Genomic DNA, 25500 nt, shown 5'->3' with positions numbered 1-25500 from the left:
ACTTCCTGTGTGTCTCAAGAACCTTCGTATGGCCACTCAACAGAAACAAAGAGCCTGGCTCGCTCACCGCTCGGTGGAACTGGCACCATCACCATCATCACCATCACCATCATCACCATCACCATCACCATCACCAGCACCGTGCTGCTCGTGCTCTTCGCACTTCACAGCCGCCTCGAGCCTGACCCTTACTAATAGCTCCTGTTGAATTTATTACACATCTTTCCTCAGTTACTGCCAGGGATAGATATATTAGGATGCAAAGTGATACTATGCAATAAACCTCACACTTTGCATCAATATCTGAAGTGCCTGACTTATATGAAGTCAATCAAATGGAACAGAAAGGAAGAGTGTCCATTTCATTGTCTTGTGTCAAAATATATTGCCTTTGGATTTAATTGTAGTTCATGTAGACAATTAAAACAGAATCTCAAAAACATTTTGCAGCAAGAGAGCTCCTGGAACCTCGGCTCAGTTCACAGCCATTAGTGACAGCAGTCCGTACATTACAGGCACATGATATAGATTTAAAGAGCTACAGAAGGTATGTCTGACTGCTTTAGAGATTGGAGTTGAGCATATGTGGGAGATGCGATTGGTTTATAGAAGAGAAATAACTGATCCAGAAAGCTGAATGGAAACATCTCCACGTTTCTGACATGTTGGGATTCAGGGACCCGTCCACTCCGCTCCTCAGAGCAGCTGGGACACAACTGGAGCTGGAAATCCATCACCTGAGCACACAGACCTGAGATGAAGGCTGCTCCAGCGCAGCCGGGATGCATTTCCAGAGACACACAGTACCTCTCCGTAGGTGACGGTGTTGTTATAAACCCTCATTTCAGGATAGACGTTCTCCAAGTACCACTTGAAACTCCGGCACTGCAGCCGCTGCCGTAGGGCTATTCTCTCAGAAACGTCTCCAAAGTCAACTCCAGGGTTCTACAAAGCAGAAATCAAGAAATCTCACTGCCTTGACTTTATGAGTCTTTGTTTTTTTACTGAAACCCAACTGGAGCCCATTCTGTGTACCAAGCTGTGTTTTCCTTTCTTCTTTCTCAGTTTTAAGTAGCAGCTCATCAAGCAGCTGCTCCTGAGAACAGACAATAAATATTAATGAAAGTCAGTGGAAAAAGAAGGATAACGAACAAGCAAAAACCAGACATAAATCAAAATAAAAAGAACACAATAAGAGTGTTGTTATTTAGAGCAATTCTAAATGTTTGCAATCAAACCTGAACTCCTTTGCTTTCAGATTTGTTAGGAATTTAGGCGGTAATTCTGCTCTAAGATATGGCATCTTGATCACAGTTTACTGCAGCAAAAGCCTTGGATATTCACAAATGTAAATGAGATCAAACAGGCCTGTTAGAACATCAAAGCAGAACTGCTCAAAAAGTCATTAAGCTCCATTAAACATTTGCTTAGACCAGCATTCAGTTTTTACTGGAACTGGAGCTCATTTGCAGACTTGAGCCATATAACGCAGTTAAACTCAAAACCTTCTTATAATTCTACTTCAGAATTTAATTCATGTTTGATTCCAAACCCCGTGAAAACATAGGCTGGAAGAGTCAACTCAACACGATCAAAATGAGCCATTTAAAAAATGCCAGGTCCTGAGTCAGTCTGTTGATTTAAACCATAATAAATCACAGTTCAACGTTAAGACAGTGAGAGTTACCTCATCTAAAAATCTTCTCCGACACCGTATGAATCAAATGGACGGAATCTGGGGAGTTCTGTGCGGAGCTTTGTTTAGTGCCCTCTACGTTTCCTCCAGAAAGGTCTCTGTACATTTTACAAATGAGGTCTAACGCAGGGCTGCAAGGCAGCAGCAAACTTAGCTCAGGCTTTACGAGAATCCCCAACAGACGCCTGGTTTTCAGGAGACAATACAAGTGTAATACTGAACAGGTTTTTCTATTTGCCACATACGGAGCTTGCTGCGCTCGCTGCTGCGTGCTGCTGCATACTGTGTCACGAGCTCGATGCAGCATCCATTCCAATGGATGGTAATTTACCTGCTACTTCGGGCTACGTATGAGGAGAGCAACTCTCGGAGGCACTCAGCACCATAAATCATTCAATATAAGATTCCTTTATCACTGAAATAGTTGAGGAATAGATCATAAGCAGGGGCATACGAAATATTTGGTTAACTAAAAAGCTATACTGGTTAACTAAAGCTGTACCGACCGGCTGCTGAAGGTTATGGGAATATGATCTTATAGACGTGTCCTGCTAATCGAGATACATGTTATGCACAGATCCTCAAGAACTTAGAAGGGAACGAGTTGTGGAAAAGACGGTGCGAGCTGTGAAAGTGTTTATTTGGATAGGTTTTGGCATGGAAGAATAGATGTATTTGACCTGCCCCTTTCTGCCCGTTCTAAGGGAGGGTGCCCTGTTTGCAGGGCCATTCCTGCAGACCACAGGAGTGGAAAATTGGACAGCTCTGAACACGCTGTGCCTGGCTCTGTACGAGCTGCACTCGTCGTGTGCGGGGTACGAGAATGAAATGTCCACAGAATTGAGTATGTGGATGGGCTCTTTGCAAGCAGGCAGCGAGGTTCCTGGTTCTGCAGAAGGTTTTTCTCACGGCTTATAGCAGCACAGTACTTGTTAGTCACCCAGCCTGAACGCTACAGTGGAATAACTCTGAATATTAATACCAGCTTCTTTTTCCTGAAACCGAATGGGGTTATTTTTATGATGCACATTTTATCAATCAATTTATTTTATGGAAAGAAAATTTTGATGTTCAATACTTACGCTGATTTTATGTCTCTTAATGTAGATGTGCCCCCCCTTTTTATTTTCTTTCAAGCACTGCTGTACAGCTCGGTGCAGAAAACTACAAAAATAAGTAATCTTCGAGAGATTAAAGGAAATCATGTTTTGGTGTAAATGCTTATTTAAATGTCTTTTCTCAGAATTCATTTACAGAAGTCATCAAGCAAACAAATTTACCAAGGTTACTTCTTTTTCTTCTCCTATTTGAAACATACCATTTTATCAAATGGATGCAGACAAGGCCAAAATGCCCCTAAAAACTTAGATGGATGCTGCTCTGTCTTCTGTGGAAATCTTGTATGGGAAAGAAGTTCTGCAGTATTGCCTTGTTAAGACAACAAAATAATTCTCTGCAATGACCTCTCTTGCCAAAAGAAGTCACCAACACATCTCCATAGAGACCCAGCTTTCAAGATAGCACCACACGTCCAGTACTGAACAGCAGCAAGCAAAATTTGGCCATGTGTGAACATCAGACATTTCAGACATCACACAGGGAGAAATAGAACCTTGCTCCTTCAGGTACATGTATTTTCAAAACTACAACAGGAATGAATAAAAATGGGGTTTTGATATATTACCCAGGTACCAAAGTACAAGTGGGTATTTTGGACACAGACCAAACCTGATCAAGTCTTTGACAAGACTCCCTTGACTTTGATGGACTCTGGGCCATAACTGAATATTCACAAAGACACTGTTGGGCTGGTGATTTTTGCTGTTCTGATAGGAACATTCCTGTTTCCATTTCTTCAATCAGCTTCGAACGAACGCCTCACAGCAGGGTTAACTGAGCCATCCGTACCTACGGAACAGTGTACTTCCCTGTGCCCCGCACACGAATCATTTGATGCAAACGCCACTGATGGACACGGCAGCAGTCGGCTTCCACCCAACCGCACCGAACACACACCTCTGCTCTCCAACAGTTACGCACAATGGAGATGTAGCATGTGACGTACTTACAGAATAGAGACATAAATTGAACCTACAGTTTATCTAATATTTATATGACATGGATTACTAGAGGCCCCCACATGCCATCTACAATTCCTTTGCAAAGCAAGAAACAGAACGTGTCCACATCGCAACTCTCAGCCCGCAGACAATAAAGCTGGTTAATGTGTGATTCTTTTATCACATACTTTGGTTTTTATGCTGGTGAGATCTACTGACTCTCATGATGAATGGTATTTATTTATGGACATTTCTGCAGCCCTCACCACTGTAGCATATGAACACCTCAAAGTTTAATGGCATCCCAAATTAACGGCTTCTTCTGAGGAAGCACATAAACCCGAAACATCGTGCTCTAGAAATTATAAGCCTGTGTCACCTCTCTGAGCACACAACAAAACTTATACCGAGGAAGCACGTTTATACGGCACTACCCTCCGTGTTGAGCCTGCACCAGCACGAGAGCGCTCTTGCCCCAAGATCCCCCCACTTACAATTGCCACCCCCTGTACGACTGTAGCGCCGTCCTGCAGCTCACAGAGCTCACTGGGGACCCCAGCCCCCACTCTGCTCGGCAGGGAGCGCGACCCGCGCTTACCGCCATGGGGATGTTCCACGCCATGTACACGTGGGACTTGAAGTCGTCCATCCAGACCTCGGCGGCGCGCAGGGCGTTGCGCTTTGCATAGTAATCGATGTCGTTGTTGTAGGGCTTCTTTGTGCGCTCGATGTGTGCCACGCGGGAACAGGGCAGCACCTCCATGCTCCCTCCGCACTGCCACACCTGGGGAGCGGAGGAAAAACAATTACAGGACTTTTTAGTTTATTTTACTTTTTAAATTTCTTCTTGAGGTGATACAACTGCTGCTTTTCAGCTGTTCTGGGTAGTGTTCCCTGGGTGGACACGGGCACTGTCGAATGATTCAGAGCAATCACCAGATTTACCTGCGCTGGCAACCATACATGAATCCGACATGAACGCAGCTGCCTCTGTTAGGTACACATGTCTACGTGACATAAATAAGCAAGTCTTTCCCCATAATGTCACTGTTCCTGGAAGCATTAGGCAGAAGACAAGTGATAGGGTGGTAACCTCTATCACAGGGACTAATTTCACCCAGTGCTTGTTACTGAAACCTCGGCACAGAGCAGTTGTATCCACTGGCTGTGTTTGGCACTGTGTCAGCTCTTCAAATCAATGAACAAACTTTAATAGCTTAAACGTGACTGCCAGAAAAATCTGATACATGTTTAGGTGTAAAATAAGCATTTCAGATGACCTGTTCCATACCAGTGCCTTTTATGTGGGGATTTGAACATCACCTTTGGGAAAGAGAAGGAAACAAATTACCCACATACACAATATCAACAGGAAAAAAAGCCCAAAAGGCATGGAAACATGCTTATTTATGGAAGCGTAGACTTTGATTGTGAGTCAGTCAATTATTCTTCTCTTTTTCTGATCAGTGCCTGCAGGCTTCGCTGGTTTTCACAGCGGTTCTCCCTTCACAAACACCCTTATCCCATCTTCACTAAGATACAAGATACACCTGGTACAGGATGTCCCGTGGAAATTTTAGCTGAGAATAAGACACTAATCTGAGCAGGGCATGAATGGGTAAATCTGGCCATTAACCAAAACCTGTATTTATGTAGCACAGAGGCCGTGGCAGGTGTGGCAGTGCTGCGAGCGCACCAAACGTTTCCTGCGCTGTGCTCACACAGGGACAGCAGTGACAGAACCAAGAAACGACGAGTTATCTGTCCCTGAGTTGATGAAGATGGATAAGAGGGGCCAAGCGGAGACGGCATCACCCAGCCGTCCCGGTGCCACCACGTCCACACCGTCACACATTTTCCTGTTGGTTATTGACTGTCCATGGACCTGTTCCTTCAAATCAGCAACATTCGGAATGAGCCTAATGCATTTTGGTTCCTTCGCATCTGCACCCAGAACTATAGGAGCTGAAATAAATAAAGGATATTGAAATACAAGCGATAACCCACTGCTTGCCAGGCTGCCTTTGACTGAGCACGGAGCTCCTTTCCAGGGAGGATGCGCTCCCGAGCACCCTGGGGCAGTTCTGCTCTAACCTTCCTCCTCGGGGACAAAGGTAAATTGCTGGGGAAGAGGAGGATGAAAATCTCCTCCCCCAGTTTGGCCTTTTTTTGTTTTCTGTAATACTTCATGAGGTAATATTTATTTGCTGCTTCCCAAGCAGTTCTGCAGTAAATCACCGGCCACTGGAATTTACATTTGATCAATGAAATACACTGATAAACACACTGTTCGTAAATTTGGACTGACGTATGCTGAGGGCTTCTAGTGCTACAAAAAAGAAAGGAATTAACTGATTTTCATGATCAGAATGGGAAACGAGCAGTACACTTTAATATACTGCTCTTTGCCCAAGCCATCCTGGAAGTCAGCTATCGAATGCACAGCTTTACTTTTTTCTCTTGATATGGTTAATGACCTTGTAATTTTTATTTATATATTTTGGTGCCAAAAGCAAATACATTATCTGAGCGACAGATTTATTTCCTTCAAATGCCAGTGCTCATACAAACCTGAAAAGAAAAAGGTACTAAACTGCAACATTAAAGGAAACAGTTTAGCTCATCTGTAAATTCAACACAAACGGGTATTTATCAGCAGTAAATTCCCGGCAGATGAATCCCCAGGGAGCTCAGACACCCGGCTCTGAACAAGGCACAGCGGGAGGAGGAGCAGCCCCAGGCGGGCGATGCTCAGCACCAGCGGAGCTGCCTGCGATGTGACCGCCCCGGCGCAGGTCTGCATTGCTTCACATCTCCGTTCAGCCACTGTCCCTCTGCCCTATTTTGCTCTTGAAAGAGACAAAATCTGAAGAACAGAAATGAAGGAAACAGCCAGGAAATCATCAAGGAAATTTTGTTTCCTATAAACATGCTGAATTACCCCGGATGAATACCTTTTTTCTCCAATTAACACCAGTGGGGGCTGTTTCCCAGGATAAGGGTGGGATGTACAGCATATGGAGTGAGGAAGCAGTTAGACAGTTGTGTCTCACCAGGAATACATCATCCTGCCACCATTTCTCCATATCCCGGCTAAAAGGGATAACAACACATTCCACCCCAAGTTACTTGTCTCATTATCGTTGCCAACACCGTCTGTTTCAAGGTTCATTTACTGAGAACATGGAGGCTGAAGGGTCTCTCTGAGCCACTCCCTATTCATCACTGACAAGCAAACCCTGTCCTCTTTTCCCCAATGGAAAGGCAAATCCTCTCTCATAAACTTTGCTCTGGCATTGCAGCATGTACCCATCAAACCTGTCCCGGAGGGCAAGGGCTGGGCTGGCAGCACAGGCTCCGCTCAAAGAGAAGCAGATAGAGGCTTGAAAGATGCCCTGGGATGGCCTGGCCATAGCTCCATCATCATCACCAAACAGGTTCTGCTCCATGTGCTCCTGGGCTGGCCCAACCATAGCTCTATCACCGTCATCACCAAACAGGTTCTGCTCTGTGTGCTCCCGGGGTGGCCCAGCCGTAGCTCCATCACCATCACCACCAAACAGGTTCTGCTCTGCATGCTCCTGGGCTGGCCCAGCCATAGCTCCATCATCATCATCACCATCATCACCAAACAGGTTCTGCTCTGCGTGTTCCTGGGCTGGCCCAGCCATAGCTCCATCATCATCATCATCACCAACCAGGTTCTGCTCCGCGTGCTCCTCACCCCGCGCGGCTGCGCAGCCCAGGGACCCGGCTCTGCTCCCACAGCATCACACTGTGCAATGTTTTCAGACATGATCGACTCATTCTGAGAGACACTCCACTTATTTGCTAATTGTAGTTAATTTCTAATTTCAGGATTGCTCTTTAGGTTGCTATAAACAAAACTGATAGCAATATAAATGTTACCATAGCCGTGTTACCTTAGCTTTTTTACTGCTAATTATCTCAATCAACTTTTCTATAAACAGACATATTAAGTATTAAGAAGAACAAGTACCCACATCAGGGGTAAATTGCAAATGGAATGACAGAGTTTGTGGTTGCACTACAGTTATTTACTTGCACTAATTATTAGCTATTCCTGAATACCTGAGATCCGCTGTCCTACAGCAAAGTGTTCCCCATTTATTATACAGTATTCAATCCAACATCATATTCCATGCACCAAAGAAAAGCCGAGGTGAGACAGGGTCTGCCATGACCTAAAGTGTGCAGCACCAGAGCTCCCTGAGCGCAGCGGGCATGGGATTTACAAAGGCCAGTAAACTGCAAGGCTTTAACTCTTGCTAAACAAGACGAAGTTTTCTGGGTAAATATGTTTTCCCACAAGCACTTGTTGCTGAAGATCCAAACTACCCTTTCCTTTAAAGAAAAAACAAGCCAAAACCAAAAAAAAACCACAACAAAAACCAACAAAAAAGCAACAAAGAAAGTCCAGAAAAGGTCTCAACGATTATTCATCATTGCAATTACAAAACACAAACAGATAGCTCCACCAGTTTATGGATGACATTATTATTCCAGTTGCCCCAACGATGAGCACTTGGCAGAGAGTTGCTTTTCCCATAGTGTTATGAGAGGTGTCAAGGGAGTGTTGGATCCTCTCGCTCAGAGGTTTCATCCCAGACTGAATTCAACCCTTTCTCTTCGTAGGAAAGTAAAAAATTTCTAAGATACTTGATTAGCTTTTAAAACTTTACGAATGTACTGGGGTTTGACCTCTTAGCTTTGTTCCCTCAGGGTTTTCTACTATTTACAGATGGATTGCTTTCAGAGGAAAGAGTGATGGGACCATAATGTTCTTGCAATGAGCCGCTTTTTAAAAGTTCTTCTGGTAGCTTTGAGCAGCAAACGTCGAGGTTGTCCTTCACGTATTTCTTAGAGGTCACCCAGAAGCTCAAGCCAGTAAGATCTCAGATGTGCCAACAGTGAGAAGATAAGACCCTCCTGTTCACCTCTTACAGAAGAAAACAGATAAGCGTGAAGAAATTGAAATGTGTTCTAGAGACGCTCACACTCACCGCCTGCTATCTCTCTGTAAAGATAAACTTCGCCTGTAAAGAACTAACTCCAAGAAATTAATAGACTCGTTGCTATGTGAGGGAGAAGATGGGATTTAAAAGGATGTTTTAAATGTCCCATGTACTTCAAGCAAATACATTAGCCTAAAACCAGGCAGAACATCTCATAGCATCTCCCAGCATGAGAGTGAAAGGTGAAAGTTGCTCAACTCTTTTTCCCCAGAGCGAGTTCTCAGTTGTGTAACATTGTTACTTCACACGTCCAGTCTATTGCTACAAAAATAACAATTACTGCACGTTCAACCTGCAGTAAGAAGGCTGAAAAATGATAAAATGCTTCCTGGCATTTTAGCTGAGACCACAGGGAGGAAGAATAAAGAGTGGAATGTATTGATGCTTCCATTGGAATAAAGTCATTCTTGAATAAGAAAATATTGAAACAGACTGTCTAATGAAGTGATCACAAAGGGTCTTTTCAAAGGACCCTAAGTGGAGTCGTCCTCATTTGTTTTCTCTTTCCACAACATCCTCTGCGATGATCTTTGCATACTGTCTGCACTAAATCCTGCAGGGTTGCTATTTTATCCTAAGGAAAAAGCTTTTATGCTGCAAGGGATTCATTCAGTGAGGGCTATTATGCTTATTGTGACTCTGCTGCAGAGCCCAGGGATTCACTATATGCTCATTAGATCCTGCTTTGTTCCAAACCAATCTTTCCCAATGCAGATTTTAGCATGCTGATCTACTTAGAGTAACACCTTCAAATAAAAAAGGCTATTATAGTAAAAGCTTTGTCTAATGCAGAAACACCACAAACTCAGATTAATTACTAATACTTTAAACCGTGAAGACATCTGGTGTCCCAGCTTGATTTCAGCTTGGAACACGGTTCCAAGAAGCCACAGGACTCGGTGTCACAGGCACAAAGTGGCACTGTGGATGGTCACGGAGCTCAGAGGCCGCGTTGTGAAGTCACCAAGGATGAGGCGCATTTGTCAGGCGCCTGGTGCACAGAGACTTGTGCGTTCAACTTTTGGCACCCGAAGCCTTTAGGCAGTGGAGAAGAATCACGGCGGAGATGGCGGTTCAGCAGGACCCGTGCAGGACGGCAAAGCGAGCAGAAACAAGTCCCCAGGTGCCGACGCTGGACGGTCGGCGCTGGGGAGCTGGGACAGTTTCATCTCTCAAGAGTGCTCTTTAAATTCACGTTTGGCAGCTGTGACCTGCAGAGGTATTGATGGCGAGGGGTGTGCTCTTGCTTTTCAAAGCTTAATTCTATCTTGTTCCTCCTCTATGACCTTCCCAAGGGAGCGGTTGTACAAACACAGAGCGATGAATATTATCATCCCGGAGATACACCTGATAGCTCATTCTTAATAGTTCTATAAATCTCACTAAGTCTTAGTGCTTTAAGTGTACGGCGGAGATAATACCGCTGTAAGGAACGGTGTGAACCCATCTCTCATCAGTACAGCAACCAGCCAGCCTGGTGACACTGCATTAACGCCTTCTCCCTTGTACCGGATTAGCACAACTCGAGCTGGAGGTGGAATTGATACTGCAAACTGATCTCTAGGAGGATAATTAAGAACACATCAGAGTTGAGCTATAAGAAAAAAGAATAGTTCGTGAGCAGAAGTATTAACAAATCATTATAGTGATTCCAGACGTGCTTTCCCACACACCATTCTAAATCAGATCAGCAAACTAAATATGCTGTTTATATTAAAAGATCCAGAAATCATCACCTGTTTACACTGGACAGGTTCACCTGGTGTGAATAAGCACCTGCTCACTAAACCAACACATGATTACTGAACTCAGGTGATGTCCTGTTATCTACAGTAAGTGCCAAATCCTGACCAAATGTAAGGCACAGATGCGTGTGCACGGGACTTTCGCTGGCAATTCCCATTTACTCCAGATGGCAAACCCTGATTAACGTTTTCCTCCTGGGGAGCGACCAGTGCCATGGGTATGGGCTGGGGCGGGAGAGGTCGGAGCTGGTCTAGGCCAAGCCCAACACTAAATGTGGCGCTCAGGTTTGGAAACCAGAAAGGACACATTCCATCTAGTATAGGAATGTGCAAATACATATACACATTTGGCAGTATTTTTCCCAAGAGCTAAAAGCGTCCTCACAATCGAACACTGTAAATATTGGCTTCAGCTTCTTGGGAAGATACCGTCCTGTATTATTAAAGCGCTGAGCAAATAACGGGTGTTCTTTGTTTGCGAGAGATTTCTAGAAGTTAAATATATGTAGCTAGAGATAGGGTTTTGAATTGAACCAAAAAGTCCTTGGTGTTCCAAGGTGTTCGACAACAAATATGGAAAAAAGTTTGTTTCAGATCAAGCAAAATATTTTGTTTCAACAACATCTGAACACACCCTTTTTTGAGAATGTGAGTTAATGGATTCTCCCTCCTCAACAGTCAAATTTAGATAAAGAATATTTTTTTAGCCAAATCTGTATTTTTTTTTTAATTATTTTGAAAATTACTATCCCATTACAGACAAAAAGATCATTAGTTGATTATGAGGAAAACATTGACACTTAATTTTTCCTTTTTATGGTTTACTTAATGAAGTCATTAATCACAATTCCTCACTCCTGGGCTGGGAACCCACACTCGGCACCTCCGCCATGAGCAGGTTTCCTAAGCCCCGGCTGGAGACAGAGGGGAAAACAACCCACGGAGGAAAGGCCCCGCTCAGGGCCAGGCCACGCTCCCCCCGGACACAACACCCCATGCTGCGCCAAGGACAGGACATCCAGAGCTCACACTGTCACCTCCACTCACCTCCCGTTCCTCAGCCCCACGCTGAATGATGTGGTGACATCTGCCACGCTGGGAATGGCGGCAGCACTGGCCCTGCCCTCGGAGACAACGGAGACACAGCTCAGCAGAGGGTGAAGAGGTTTCTGTATCATCCTCCTCGCTCGTACCAAAGGACTTTGATCCTGACACCCCAGGGTGGTCTGCAGACGCCCGCTGTGAGCAGGGAAAACAGTGTCCCCATCTCATAAAGGAGTAAATGAAAATGGATACACTTCACGCCACCTCTTGACGACTCTGTCCTTACAAACATCCATGGCCTCCATGAACTTCTTAGCACAGAAAGGGTTAGAACAACCAGGACACGTGAGATGAGGGTCTCGGAGAACACTTAGACAATGCGCTCACACCGCCTGCGCGTCCCTCCCCTTTCCTCCTTTATCCCTGCCCTTGAACGGATGTCAGATGTGACCGGAAAAGCAGAAAATAAAAACAAAATACAGAGTTTACTTAATGACCATTAAGTTACTTAATGGCATTTTATGTTCCCAGACAGCTGCTGTGGTTTTACTCCAAATTATACACTTCAACTACAGCTTGGCTAAAATGAAGAAATAAAAACAACTCCTCTATTATTCCAGTAATTCCTTTGTTTCTGGAGGAAGGTAGCAGTCATTAAATGCTACTTGGCTTCCTTAAAGTCTGAATTTCCAAGAACTGAAGGGGAGAGTGCCACAGGATTAAGTGATCCTTTCATCACATGCCCGGTGCCTTTTATCCCTGCTGGGTCACAGGTGCTCTCCATTTACCGAGCCCCAGGTTTGATCTGACTATTTATCGGTGCAGCCTTTGTTGTAAACACTTTGGGCTGCCAAAGAAATAATCAAGAGTCTTGCCTACTTCTCTTTTTCAACCTGAATACAATTCTCTGTTAAAAAACCTTTTCTGGTAAACCAGGATGGATGATAAAAAAACAATTACAGGGGCTGCATTGCTTCCCTTATCATCTGTAAGGATATTTGAAAAAACTACATCATTTTTATGAAGGCACTCTTCTGGACCTCCAGTTCATTTAATTTTGCCCTGGAGCATCTTTGCTGTGAGTAACACGGAATACAATCCACTTGTCTGTCCCATTGCCTCTAAATCATCGCTTTCCATCTCGTCTCGGAGCCGGGCTGTGACGAGCAGTGCAACACATCTACAGGGATGAAATGAGACCAAAGCAATAACCGCGGCCGAGGCCCCCGGGGATTCCCCCCGAGCTCGACGCGCGGTGCCCGCTGTATCACAGTCCTGCGCGCTGCCCCGTGCCACCGTCCACACGCTCTGCTGCGCCTACCCCCGGCGTCTTCACAGGAATTCCAGCCTCAGCGGCTGCTTTGTCAGGTGATGGCAACAACCTTTTTCCATTGCCCGTTTCTCCTGTCACCGTCACCAACGCTGGTCACAGCCTCTGCTGAGCTATGCTGAGCAATTCCATCACCATATGCAGGATGCCGTGTTTAAAGAACGGTTCTGCAGGAGAAAGGGCTCTGTGGCTGCTCGGGTCCCGCTGCTGAGACTCAGCTGCCGGTTCCGTGGTTCATTTTGGCTGGGCCGGGTGAAGATTTACCCAGAGGTGTTTGCGCCAGTCCTGGTCCATTCCCTCTGCCCCCAGAACATCACCGCTCCTTGAGGTGCTCATGTAAACACCCCATAATTAGCACAAATTATAATTCTAAATGATACAGTCCGGTTTAAACGCTTTAAATAACAGGAGCTGCAGCCTTGTATCATTTTGGCAGATTTGGGAAGACTAAGGGAATGGTAACCTACGTTTCAGGATGAGGACAGAGAAGCGGCAACATCATCTTACCCAGTTTTGCTGGAAACAAAATGCCTGACTGTAATTTATGTTGGCATGGAGCTTTTATAAGGTGAATTTCAGGTTTTTAAATGAGCAGTTCTGTGGTTGTTAGTGTGACAGCAGTTACGGAAGCTTCAATCACATCCAGATGCTACACGTGCACATATTTAAATACCAAAAGCATTTTAGAGATCCTCTAAAAGACAAGACATGGACAGAAAGAAATATTTCCTCCCATATGCCACAGAACAAAAATTGAATATAGCGAAACCAAATATCTTATTCCAAGCCACATCTGAACCTATGGCAGAGACAGAAATCAACTCAGGTTTTCTCATTTCTGGGCTGGTGCCTTAGCTGAAAGATAATCCTGATGCGACCAGCTCTGGCCAGGCTGGGCTCGGCACAGAACATGTGCAGTTTTCACTCATTAGCTGATCTCCGCAGGATTTCTGCCAGGAAATGTCCGTTCCGCTCAGCACTTCAAAATCTGAGTTCAGCCCGGTTTGTCCCACCTTCATTATTTCGAAGAGCAATGGTGAGCAAGGCCAGCGCTGCAGCCCCCGCGCGGCCGCACCGTCAGGTTCAGAGGAAAATCAAATCAACAGTCTGGGTGGGTAAGATGAATGTAATGAGTCATCGCCTTCCAATTAAGAACTACTCTCTGAATTTTTTTTTTCCCGGTGTAATTTAACTGGGATCCTCCTTCCAGATTAGAGTCAGTGATCCCAATGGTCCCCAGGAAACAGGCTGATAAATTCTCATACGTCCAAGTTATGAGACTGTAAAGACACTGTTCTTAAAGACATCTAAATACTGTCACCCAATATCTACAAAGATTCGTGTCAGAATGCCCCGTGAAGCCCTTGGGGAGGGCCCGGCAGCACCATCTGCTCCCTGGAGAGAACACGTCGGGTACCTTCGGTGCCCACCTGCATTCACACGCAGACACAACACTGCAGGGAAACCTGGCCCAGACTGGTTAAACTTGAGCTGGAACAAAGCTTGTGCAAAGGAAACAAGAAAAGGTCCTTCTCTTTCCTTGACAAATTAACTCTATTTCACTCGTGTTCCTTCTCAATAACACAAGTGTGGTTTTAAATCTCAAAAATACGCCATGCAGTGAGGCTTAAGAAGCCCAAGCTATTTTCTGAGAGAAGTTCGAGACACAGTTCAATAAGTAGCTGCATGGGAAGAAATTCTCGATCCTAGCTCTTTAAGACAGCAGAAGACGACATAATGCAATCTAACAAATGGTAGCTAATGCTAGAAAAATTCTGACTTCAGACTTATGTTTTTTTTAAACAACAAAGCCTTTGTAGCGAGGCTCGACATCTAAACCTGACCAAGACCTGGAGCAGAAACGCCGGGCTGTCTGCGCGAGCCGCCGGGTCAGGACCCTGGCCCTCCATGAGCCAGCTCCATTGCAGAAGCCTGCTGGGAGTTATGGGGATCTAACCTTGCATGTTAAATTCACAAAGTATTGCAGAGCAAGAAGATACCGCGGCTCGAAAGGAAGCCTGACAATCAGCAAGCTCTACTTTTCCCATTTTTATAAATGATATATATTTTTTACATATTAAAAATTAATCAGGCAAGCTCCCTAGGCTGGGCTCAATCCAGCCCAATAACCCTTTGATGCAGAATTAGAATTTCTTCAAGCAATGTTTTTCCTTAACTTTTTCAGGCTATGATTATTATAACTACAGTGCAAGAGATACAGATGGAGATTAATAGCTCCCTTTCACAAGGGGAAAAACATTGAAAGCAAAGTGCATCACTTTCTGGTAATCCAAGACACAACAGAACAACATCTTCCTCTGCTTCTAATCACTAAGGATATGCAGTAAACCAGGAGTTATCAAGCAGAACCTGTAGCTCTCGATCCAGCCAAGACTTGGCTGCTTGCTTAACTCTCCAGCTCCGCGTTATCCCATTGACTACAGCAGGACCACTCACACAGCTAAAATTAAATGCCGATTTAAGTGACTTGTTTTTGGCTTGTTAACAACTCGCTGTCAACGCCTCCACCTGCTCAGACTGTCACTTTCTCACTTGCAGCGGTTCTCTGGTGTTAACCGGAGTTCAAAAACTCCTTTTAGCTCCAAGTTGAACAAGCAAATGTGCTTCTGCAAACACCCCTGATCAGACCTGGTGAAGAGCCTGCTATCTCTCCTACTTATGCAATTTTCCTAACAGAACAGTACATCACACTTATCTCATTAGCAGTAATCACCTCAGGCAGTACATACAATGTAGGTGGCTTTTCTTTTTTCTGATTACCTAGGAAGTCTCGCTGTCTCTAATTTTCCATGAATCTCATGAATTGCCGCTGAAATCTTTATAGCTACGGCAGCCTGGAATGCAATGCTCTAAACTAATTTTATATCCAATAAAACAATTTAATACCTAATAAAGTTTATGAAGAAAGTGGCACACTTCTAAGCAGCTCTTGGTAACAAAATCAAGCCAAAGATGCTCGAGGGAAAAAAGCTCTGTGTCTGTGAGCAGCGGCCTTGGGTACGATATGTGCTGACACCCCAGGCGAACATCAGAGACCTCACAAAACCAACCGGTACCATCTGCTTATCTTGAACCGAGCTTCAAAACGAAATTTTGCACTGTTTTTGTCTTATGGAGTTGTGTTGCAGAGGATGATCCTGTATTGCCAAGGAAACAGCACAAATAATAGACTGTAACCCAGTTTCTCAACTTAAATGACACTTGGAGGCTACGAAGAAAAAGCCCTCATTGAAGTGATGACTGCGGGGACACGGGGACTTCGGAGCAACCTCACCCTGGACACAAACTGCTTAAGCTCTGACCAGCTTCAAACGCCAACAGCGGCCCATGAGACACGTTATCTGAACCCAAGTGGAAGTGCCAGCCCTGGTTCTTCACTCCAGCTCTGGACTTCACAACCGGCAGAAAAACACTTGTGGTCCTGAGATGCTCAGCCGTGGTTCAGTATCAGAAGTTTGTGGATTACACCATGGTAAAAACCCTGCACATTTCCCCTCCTGTCCATATCCTGCTCCATCATCCGTTTCTCCAGTTGCAAAAGAAAAATGAAGAAAAAGGTGGGTGATCCTATGGCTGAAATGAAAGTCTGCCCAACCTAAAATATCAGGCTACCTGCAAACATAGTTTCAAGCATTTTCCCCTGTATGGGTGAGAACTTCAAAACAGTGCTCAAAAACTTTTGTTATATTGGGATGGAATTAGATCTGTGATTGCCCTGAACGCATCTTTGCATGATGGATCTCTCTAATCATCTGCTACTTAATCAAAACACAACCAGCATAGCTGTGATTACACCATTTCAAATGAGGAGTAACAGCCTCCATCTTTTGTTTTGATGAATTCCGAGTGCTCTACGTAGATAACACGGTTAATTTGTTATTTAGAAATGGCATTTAATCAGTGAAGGACATTCTGAATCTGACCAGAAAAACAAAACCACCCCAGCAACAAAAGGAAGAATAATCAAACAATATTTGATAAACGCAATCTGATTTGAACACTTTTGTCCGAAGTGTTGAGCGTAGCAAAAGCAGGCTAAGTTAGCAACATGGAAAAAACCCCTAACCCCATCTTGTTTCACTTCTCTGATATTTCACAAGTCGCTACACAGGAGGCAGATTTACAAAGAATTTATAGGAGTTTTGTATTCTGAACAAATTCACTTGGTCAGCAAGAGAAATGTCATTAAATATACAAGGCAGAGCTGGTTTTGGTCAAGCCTCAGCCTGTGTCAGAAGGACTACAGACATTAATATCAAACCATGACTACTTCTAATAGAAACTGTGCAAAAAGTAAAAAGAAGATGTGTTTTCTAAAGCAAGCAGCTGAAAAAAACACGTCGAGATGATAAAGAGACTGTAGAAAACTCAGGTACCGATTTCATGTGTATTAACTATGCATAATATATATATATATATGTAAGAATTCAGCATAACCTTGTGAATAGGGCATTTCTGTAAGTCTGAGGAGGAGAGCTGGGCTGGGTTTTGCCCAACGCAGAGGAGGTGAAGAAGGCACCTCACACCTCACAGTGCTCACAGGTAAAGGGCAGATAATAAAATTGCCTTCTGTTAAAAAAAACACGGGAGAATCAGAAGCTGAAAAAACATACAGAAATTAAATATCTCACTTTTTTGTTTGCTTTTAAAACAGCATAGGTGTTTTAAACCTGTGTCCAGATGAGTAGACAGAGCTTGATGCTGACTTAAAGTGAGGGCCCTCCGGACACCCCTGGTTGCTGGAGGGGCCTCAGTTTGCAGATGGCCAATCTGGGACTGCTTAAAGAAAAGGGGTCAATGGACACATCTCGTTAGCCACCTGCAGTTGTTTCCCAGTTCAGTAACAGCAAGAGGATGACGCTGAGCAGGGTGTTCCCTTTTTGGCACTGCACGCTCCACCGAGCGACGCAGCACGGCACGCTGTAACTGCTGCTGTTGAAACTGCTTCCTCACCCTAGGTATCCCGTGGTATCACCACGAGTAGAAGGGCACATGCCATTAAACACAATTCTGAAGTGCCATTCGATGAAATGTTTACTGCTCCCAGCAATTTGAGCAAAATACGCATTAGGACAAACTAGTATTTTATGTCAGCAATGGATGATCGCTACACCAAGAATGGAGTAGATGGTATTTAAGTCTCAGATCTTCAAAGACTGCAATTTAGACCATTTATATACGGCGAACATTACAGCGTATATGGCTTTCACCATTTTTAGCCATCCTGGGTCACGGAACAGCCAACCTGCCCCAGGGCAGCACCCTAACCCTAACCCTGGGCTGCTATTCCATGGCGCTGCTTCCCCAGGGCTCCACGCAGCACAAGGAATAGCGGTGCTGGGACAGCAAGATTTGACTCTCAGGCAGGTACAAAAGAGGAAATTCACTGAAGTTCGGAGGAGAAATCAATTAATTATCAGCTTTTCTTGCCTTTTTGGAACCCTGGAGAGAACCAAAGCATTTAGGTCCCCAGCCCTGGGTGACAGTGACATTAGCACTTGAGGCAGGTTTGAGCTCTGAGTTATACCATGCTGGCCCATCTGTTGGTGTGGGAAAATGTACCCACAAACACAGCAGCCCTGGAAGCGCTTGGCTGTCCCGTTAGCGGGTGATTGGTAACACCGGCACACGTTCAGGCAACTATTGCACTCAGACAGAAAGAAACAGAAATGCATTTCCATCAGCTGAAATACAGAAACTGAATCTATAAACATAAAGCATCTGCTTGGTGAGAGCGAAAGAAAAGAGGAGCAAAAACCGAGAGAAACATCACGGCTTTAAAATGATAAAAGCCCTTCTAAGAACAATATAGTGTACTTGCTGAAATGTGTGCAGCATCATTTGTCAGTTATGAAATTTTAAAGCGAGGATCAAAAGGTGCTCAAAATGGAGTACTTACACGACACCGCTCGATTTTTCTTTTTCTGAAAGCCTTCGGTGCTTTTAACACAAAACCCCCTGAACGTGGCAATCGCATTCCTGCCAAACAAACTCTGAGCGCTGGCAGGCACCGGCTCGCGAGCCTGGGGGAGGATCAGCAGTGACAGGGGTGACAACGGCGGCCGTGGGACCACGGGCTCTGCTGAGGAACACGCCGGCCTTCAAACCAGGGCCACCAGCTCTTCTCACCAGGCGCCACCTTCTCTAGCGACCACCTTCTACCAGCTGTTCTTCGAAACCCAAATAAATACTAAATTAATTCAGGAAAACAAGGTCTGATATTTCTATTTCCATTCTTTCAAAGCGGCCCGAGGTTGTAGAGTTTCATGGAAAATGTCTTTCATTTTCTTAAGCTGAATAATATAAACCAAGCTCCACCCCGCTGTAAAATTGTGCCAGTGATGTTGTAACCACGATGGTTTAGGAAAAAAAAAAGGTCAAAATCTTCCTACATTTTCTATGTATGTATGTCAACTAATACACCAGACCCTTACCACGGCTTTGGCTATGGAGCACATGACTCCCTATCTGCTTTACCACTACTGTTTCTTTCTTCCATTGTCGTACTTTGGAAACCAAGTCATGGACCCACACACATTTGTACTTGGCACTTACAGAGATCTCAGGTCATATCTGGAAAATGTCCCCCCTTTTCCTGACCTTTCCCTGAACGAGCTGCACACCCAGCATTGCAGAACAGATGTGTGCGACCGCACGTGTGCCCAGCCAGGAGGAGAAGAAAGGGGGCACAAACTGCAGGCCAGGATGGCATCTAATACTAAAATTACTGTTTCCACTCGATTTTTGGTGCTAGCAATAAAGCCAGATGGATTTACACCAGCAAAGGACCTGGCCTTCACTTTTTTTTCTGAATTGCCTCTACTGGCTGCGCATCAAAGTGAGTCTTGGGCATTCAACGGGGCAAGGAGCCAAGATTGCCGCTTCATGGATTTGTTTTCCAAGCTTCTTTTGGAAGGGTTTAGTGGTATTTATCCGCTGCAAGCAAGTGGGCAGGGCTCCCAAGAGCAGCTTTGTTCAGCGGGTTTGGTGTCACGCAGGCGTGCTGCCTGACTCGAGTACCTCGCTTTTGTGTAATGGATTTGTTACTTGTTTGCTGTCAAGATGCTCCTGGCTATCAGCACCCACTTCTTATAAAGGGATTTTTGTTCTATTATTTTTCACACTGTTCCCCTCCAGCATTTCAGCCGCTCTAATACTTGGGGATGTTCCAAACAGCAGAGGGATAATGCAGGGACACCGAAAACCTTTAATGTTGTGACTTCAGATTATCTTTCCTCAAGTCGTTTTCTTTGAAGTGGCTTCTTCTCAGTCCCTGAATACCAATTTGTCTTTCCTTGGCCTCTCTTAATTCTTCCTCAATATCTACTTTAATAAAAGTTCTTTACTGCTGTGGCTTTCCTTGTCTCCTCATGGTCCCATACTACTATTACCAGTCTCTGCAAAATAAAGCAGGATCAAGAAGCCGGCCCCTTCCAGCCAAGCTGACCCTGGGAAATCAAGAGCCTCTTGGCGTCTTGCTGGAAGTCATAAGGACTTTATTTTCTCCAGAACAGCTAATTTACTCTTTGAGCTGCAGACCTGGGCACAGCCCCAGTTCCAGCTCCGAGGAGACAGGACCACGCAGCCCATCACTAAACCCACTGCACATCTGGTCTTCAAAAGGGAAACAGAAGGGGTCTTAGTTTGAACACCAAAAGCACAAGTCAGCAGCACAGGAGGTACCAAGAGTACAATCTCAAGGTGAGAGACAGAATAGGTAGATAAGGGAAAAAATAATATTGCAAGGCCCTATTTCTCATCTTGGTGGCACTGGGTATGAACTAGGCAGGCTGGTCCTCTGAGCAGGTGAAGGAGTGAAGCACATGCACGAAGCACGAGTTCCGATGCACGGGGCATTGCCAAGCTGTCCGAAAAGCCAGCACTCAGCGCAAGCTGTTCCGATTCACTGGTACATGAACACAGAAATAGCTCGTCTGGCACCTTCCAGCTTCTTCAGCATTACGGCTCCAAAAGGACTATGTCTGCAAAAACACCAACAGCTTTCAGCTTGCTAAGTCAGAAACATTTGACACAAGGCTTTTTAACACATCTGAAAAATAAACAAAATTTAAGCGGAACATGAATGTGGATCCAGTACAGGTTCCTGGTTTACACCTCAAACTGGGCTGGGCTGGATCTCGTTTACAAGGAAACTGTGCTCACCTCTCAATGAGAATCAGACACAACCCCTCTGTCACTGGCCATAGCCGAGCTTTAGGACATACCTCAGGATTAAGAAATGCAATCTGAGCAGGTTTACAGAGGTCAGATGGATAAGAGCCTAATGGAGGTGATGGGTAATAACTTGAACAAAGGGCCAGCTGAGGTACGTGAAAAAGGAACATTAGATTGCTTCCCAAAAACCAGACAGCAACGCCATTAAACAAAAAAGTTATCTTGTGATACTGCACTAAATCTAGTGATGAACGTGCTGGAAACTCAATGCTTAGTTTTGTGTCACCACCGTAAATCGGAGATCATTTCTCAAAAGTCCGAATGTTGCTCTTTCTTGGTCCATCTTCAGCTGCGGGTTCTCAGCTCTAATGGGAAGAATACAATTTATAGCCCAGAACTTGGAGCTGATTCTCAGGCTAGATGGACGCTTGTCTCCTGAGCTTAGGCTGACGTATCTGACATATTTCTTACTCTCACAGATGCTCGGAAGTTTTTAAGGAAGCCTGAAGTTGCCAAAAAGCAGAATAGAAGAAATAGCCTAGCACACGGGGAGAAAAAGAGATCAGAAGCAAAGCTTTAAAATTTTAAGGTTTTAAGTCTTTGTTATATAAATTCTTCATTCTGGAAAGGTTGCCCTTCACTACCAGACCAGTACTCCAGAGCCTTCAGGTGTCCTTGTGGTCTGGCACATAAATTTATCCATGGACTAAAGTCATGGAGCCCGGGTCACGTCCCCTGTCTCACTACGTGGTCACAGTACAACAGAAAACCCATGTAAGGGTTTTAGTGGTGCAGGACACTATCTGACATTTTCCCTTTCAATCCAGGTATTTGAGGGCTTGTCAACACTAAAATAATTAAGCTTGGTTAATTAAAAGATAAAGTGAATGTATATAATTAAATAAACATATCAGACTGCTATGAAAGCTCTAATTCAGGTGTAAGTGGCTTTACATTGAAGATCACGGTTTAGCAACCCAAGGTCGCTTTGTGCACACGTTAACTTCACACTTTGAATCGATTCTCTCTTTCTGAATCAAATCAGCAAGACATTAGTTTCTTTAACATCTTCACTGCAAGGATGTGTCAGATCCTGGAAACACACCGAAATTTGTCACAGACTTGTAACTGAGAGAAGTGATTTAGTCTTTAGTGTTGACATGAGTAAACGGTTTACTGCTGCCTTTTTGAAACGCTGAAGTGAAACACTGAATAGTAAAATGCATTAATGTCAGCTGGAGAAGCAATCTACACCTGGAGTCGGTAAACAGAGACAAAAGGCAAGGAGGAAAACAGCTTCACCAATCCACATAAAGCTCTTCTGCACTTGGGTGACCTACCGCACCCCATCCAGGATCTGTTATAACAGACAAACAAGGAAAACCACCACACACAACACCCCGCACACCACAACTCTGCAAAATGACTGCAGCACCGATTGTTGCTGTGCAGATGTCCTGAAAGCGGCTCATACGCCTGACCGGATCAACGCGCTGGGGATTGCTGACCACAACACCCGCTTACAAGATGTGTATAATAACACGTTAACGAGAAATTAACCTGTAAACTAATGCACCATTCGCTTTCTGATTCAGATCTTGTCATTGAAAATAATATCATAGATCCAATAAGCTATCACGTGTCTAGCTGTCTTCCCCCATTGGCACACGACAAGGAAGCATAAGACACTCAAGATTACCAGTTCTGTTCATATATCTGAATTATTCAATTAGGTTTTTCTCCCTTTGTGAAAAAAGATCAGTGCAGATCACACAGCATGAGCTGAGAAAACTCATCTTAAGTCTTAGTAGTTATCTTGCATTAAAAGATTGAATGGATTGCGCCCGAGGTTTATGTTACTTGCTAACACTGATACTCTGAACAGCCTTCTCAAGCTCATCCCCAGCCTTACCAACCCTCTCTGAACTGGTCGAGTTATGATCACAAAGGCTGCCACTGTGTGGGCAGTTGTTTCAGTATTCAGGTAAATACAATATACTTCTTCTTTATTCCATCACTTCAAATGGGAAACTGGAAAACAAGTTGATCCATGTTGTCCCGTGACGCCCCGAGGAGCCAAACCCGGGGTGTTCTGCTCCTGGGGCCGGAATCGGCCGGGACAGCCGCAGAACCGGGTCTCAAACAGCCCTGCCCTGCCCTGTCCCTTCGTGTCCGGCCTCAACCCCAGCCGGCTCTCGCGGCGGGAATAACGGCGATGCTCTGCCCGTGGAAGGGACAGCTGAAACATGTCCCTCTGCATCTCTTCAACACATCCCTCTTCTGGTCTAGGTCCCCAAGGCCAACATACACAGTACAGTAAACAAATGCTAATGGGGCTCATTCTTGCCAGTTAATTAATAGTTCTTCTCAGAAGCCATTTAGTAAATTATTTCAATGATGAATAGTGCTTTGAAAGGGTTTTGCAGTTACTAATAACACTATTCTGTCTTCCTGTTCCACAGCTGGTTTTATTAATAGAATCCTTTCACAGACGAGGGTTGATCTGCATGAACATTCGCTAAAAAAACATTCAGAAAAAGATGACTTACAGGCTCTTCTGAATCCCTAAGCCCTAAGAAATTTTGGGAAAGCATCAGGATGCTGAAGCTAAGGGAGCTGGGCTGCTTTCAGAACACAGAGCCTGGCATTGCAGCGGGAGAAGTTGCTCCGAGGTTTCTAACTTTCCATAAAACACCAGAGTTTCTAACAAGGAAAAATTCACCTGCTCCTTCTCTTATTGAACTTTATCAAGTTTAATGGGCTCTACTGATTCATTCTCACTTAATTGGCTCTAAGACGTTACCTCATTATTAGTTGAGCTGCAGGCATTCACATCATCTCGGAAAGGTAAATTGGTCCTAAACCCAGAGAATTACTCCTTTAATTAGGTTGGATTGATCAGAAAGGCTACAAAGATCACCTGCATTAACTACAAATCAGCACTTGTACCCTGCCTGGAGTTGGGGAGTGGCAAACAACCATCGAGGCCTTGTCTGGTAGCACCCACGGACATCAGACCAAGTGCCGAGATGCTCCGATGAGACCATCCACCCAACATCCACGGACTGCAACCACGCTTGGTGAAACTTGTTATAGCAATGAGCTGAACCTTCTCAGAGCAGCAGATGCCAGGAGGGAAGGATGATATATGGATTTCCAATAGAGCCAAACAGTCTCAAGCTTGGAGCCAAAATTCTGTCACTCTGCCACTCCGTGGAGCGTCTTGTTTAGGGACTTGCATGAGTTACCTGGCTTTATAAACCACGCATTCCAGAGCTCCCAGTGGTATGAGCAGCTTATCATCACTTGCCATCAACTGTAGTATATCAGGTACATTAGTAAGGTTCCCTATGGAAACACAACATAATGGAATCGGTTTATTTTCCACAGTAAGAAAAAACAAAACCAAAACAACAAGACTTCTGCAGGAATAAGCTTCTGAGTATGTAAAAATTAATAATTAGGCACTAACTGTTTCCTCGCCAAATGACAGAGTAGGACAACGAGAAGCTATTCAAGCTGTCGGTGCCCAGCTAACTTAACACACACTCCAGGAGGGATTTCTGAAATCGCCCGAGTGCTCTGGTAAGTGTCCCATTTCCAATGACGTCTCTGCTCCAGAGTACTCAGGTGAACCTGAGCATTCTCCCCTTCCAACGCTCAACCTATCCCATCAGACAGCTCCCAATAAGAGCTGAAACACATGTACTCGGGAACACAGCAGACAGTGTCCCTTGGATGGTGTCAGAACATATTGTCAAAAGTTTCCTTTCCAGGTACATCAAAAATCAGCCCTTTGTTAGCATACAGATACCACTGCCCACAAACGCTCATAAACCAACCTTGGTTACATGCAAAACATCTGTACTCTGTATTCTGTTATGGCTATAAATCTGTATTATGCTCCTTTGTACTCCAGTATTTATCTCTGTTGTTTAGTGCCCCTCTGCACTCTGCAGAATTCATCAGGAAAGCGACACAGCCACGCAGCGTGCCTATAAATCAGTGTTGTGTCTGAAGAAACGCTATTGATTTGGCAGGGCACGCCTGGATTTGCATGTTTGCTGGTTGGCTTGACCATGATACTATAATGTTCATGGAAGAATATCCTCAAGAGCTGACTGTGCTGCCTAACCAGGGCCGCACTTTGGCAGCACGTTAAACCTTCACAGAACACCAGCGAGGAAAAAAGCCCCAAACCAATCAATTAAGAGACTTAGATTTAGCCAAGCGTAAATTTTAAGAAAGGGTAAATTTTATAGCTTGCTGTCTTTAACATTTAAGTAGAGCAAGAGTGAGGAGCGAACTCTTTAGCTAATACGCTGAAGTGGTTCTTCTCTTTCCAGCACTCTGAGGGGTGACCTTGGCGGCTACAACCAGCCAGCCCGTGACT

At 44.7% G+C, this 25500-nt stretch overlaps 1 protein-coding gene across 4 annotated transcripts in view; it reads right to left on the bottom strand.

Annotated features, from left to right (window-relative positions):
- The window catches only part of GALNT9 (polypeptide N-acetylgalactosaminyltransferase 9), a 100199-nt gene that overhangs the window by 10355 nt on the left and 64344 nt on the right, over positions 1 to 25500 (bottom strand). For 3 of the 4 annotated variants that reach the window (XM_065851770.2, XM_071815943.1, XM_065851775.2), the window contains 2 exons: positions 4355 to 4540; positions 808 to 945 (listed from right to left, as the gene is read on the bottom strand). In XM_065851770.2, coding sequence (XP_065707842.1) covers positions 808 to 945; positions 4355 to 4540 — 324 coding nt within the window. Of the gene's footprint in view, positions 1 to 807; positions 946 to 4354; positions 4541 to 11584; positions 11781 to 25500 lie in introns of those variants that run through there. The other variant, XM_065851776.2, reaches the window with a different exon arrangement.

The sequence above is a fragment of the Patagioenas fasciata genome, chromosome 17 (assembly GCF_037038585.1).
Source record: "Patagioenas fasciata isolate bPatFas1 chromosome 17, bPatFas1.hap1, whole genome shotgun sequence".
Taxonomy (NCBI): Eukaryota; Metazoa; Chordata; class Aves; order Columbiformes; family Columbidae; genus Patagioenas; species Patagioenas fasciata.
This window is presented reverse-complemented; position numbering and strand designations above follow the sequence as displayed.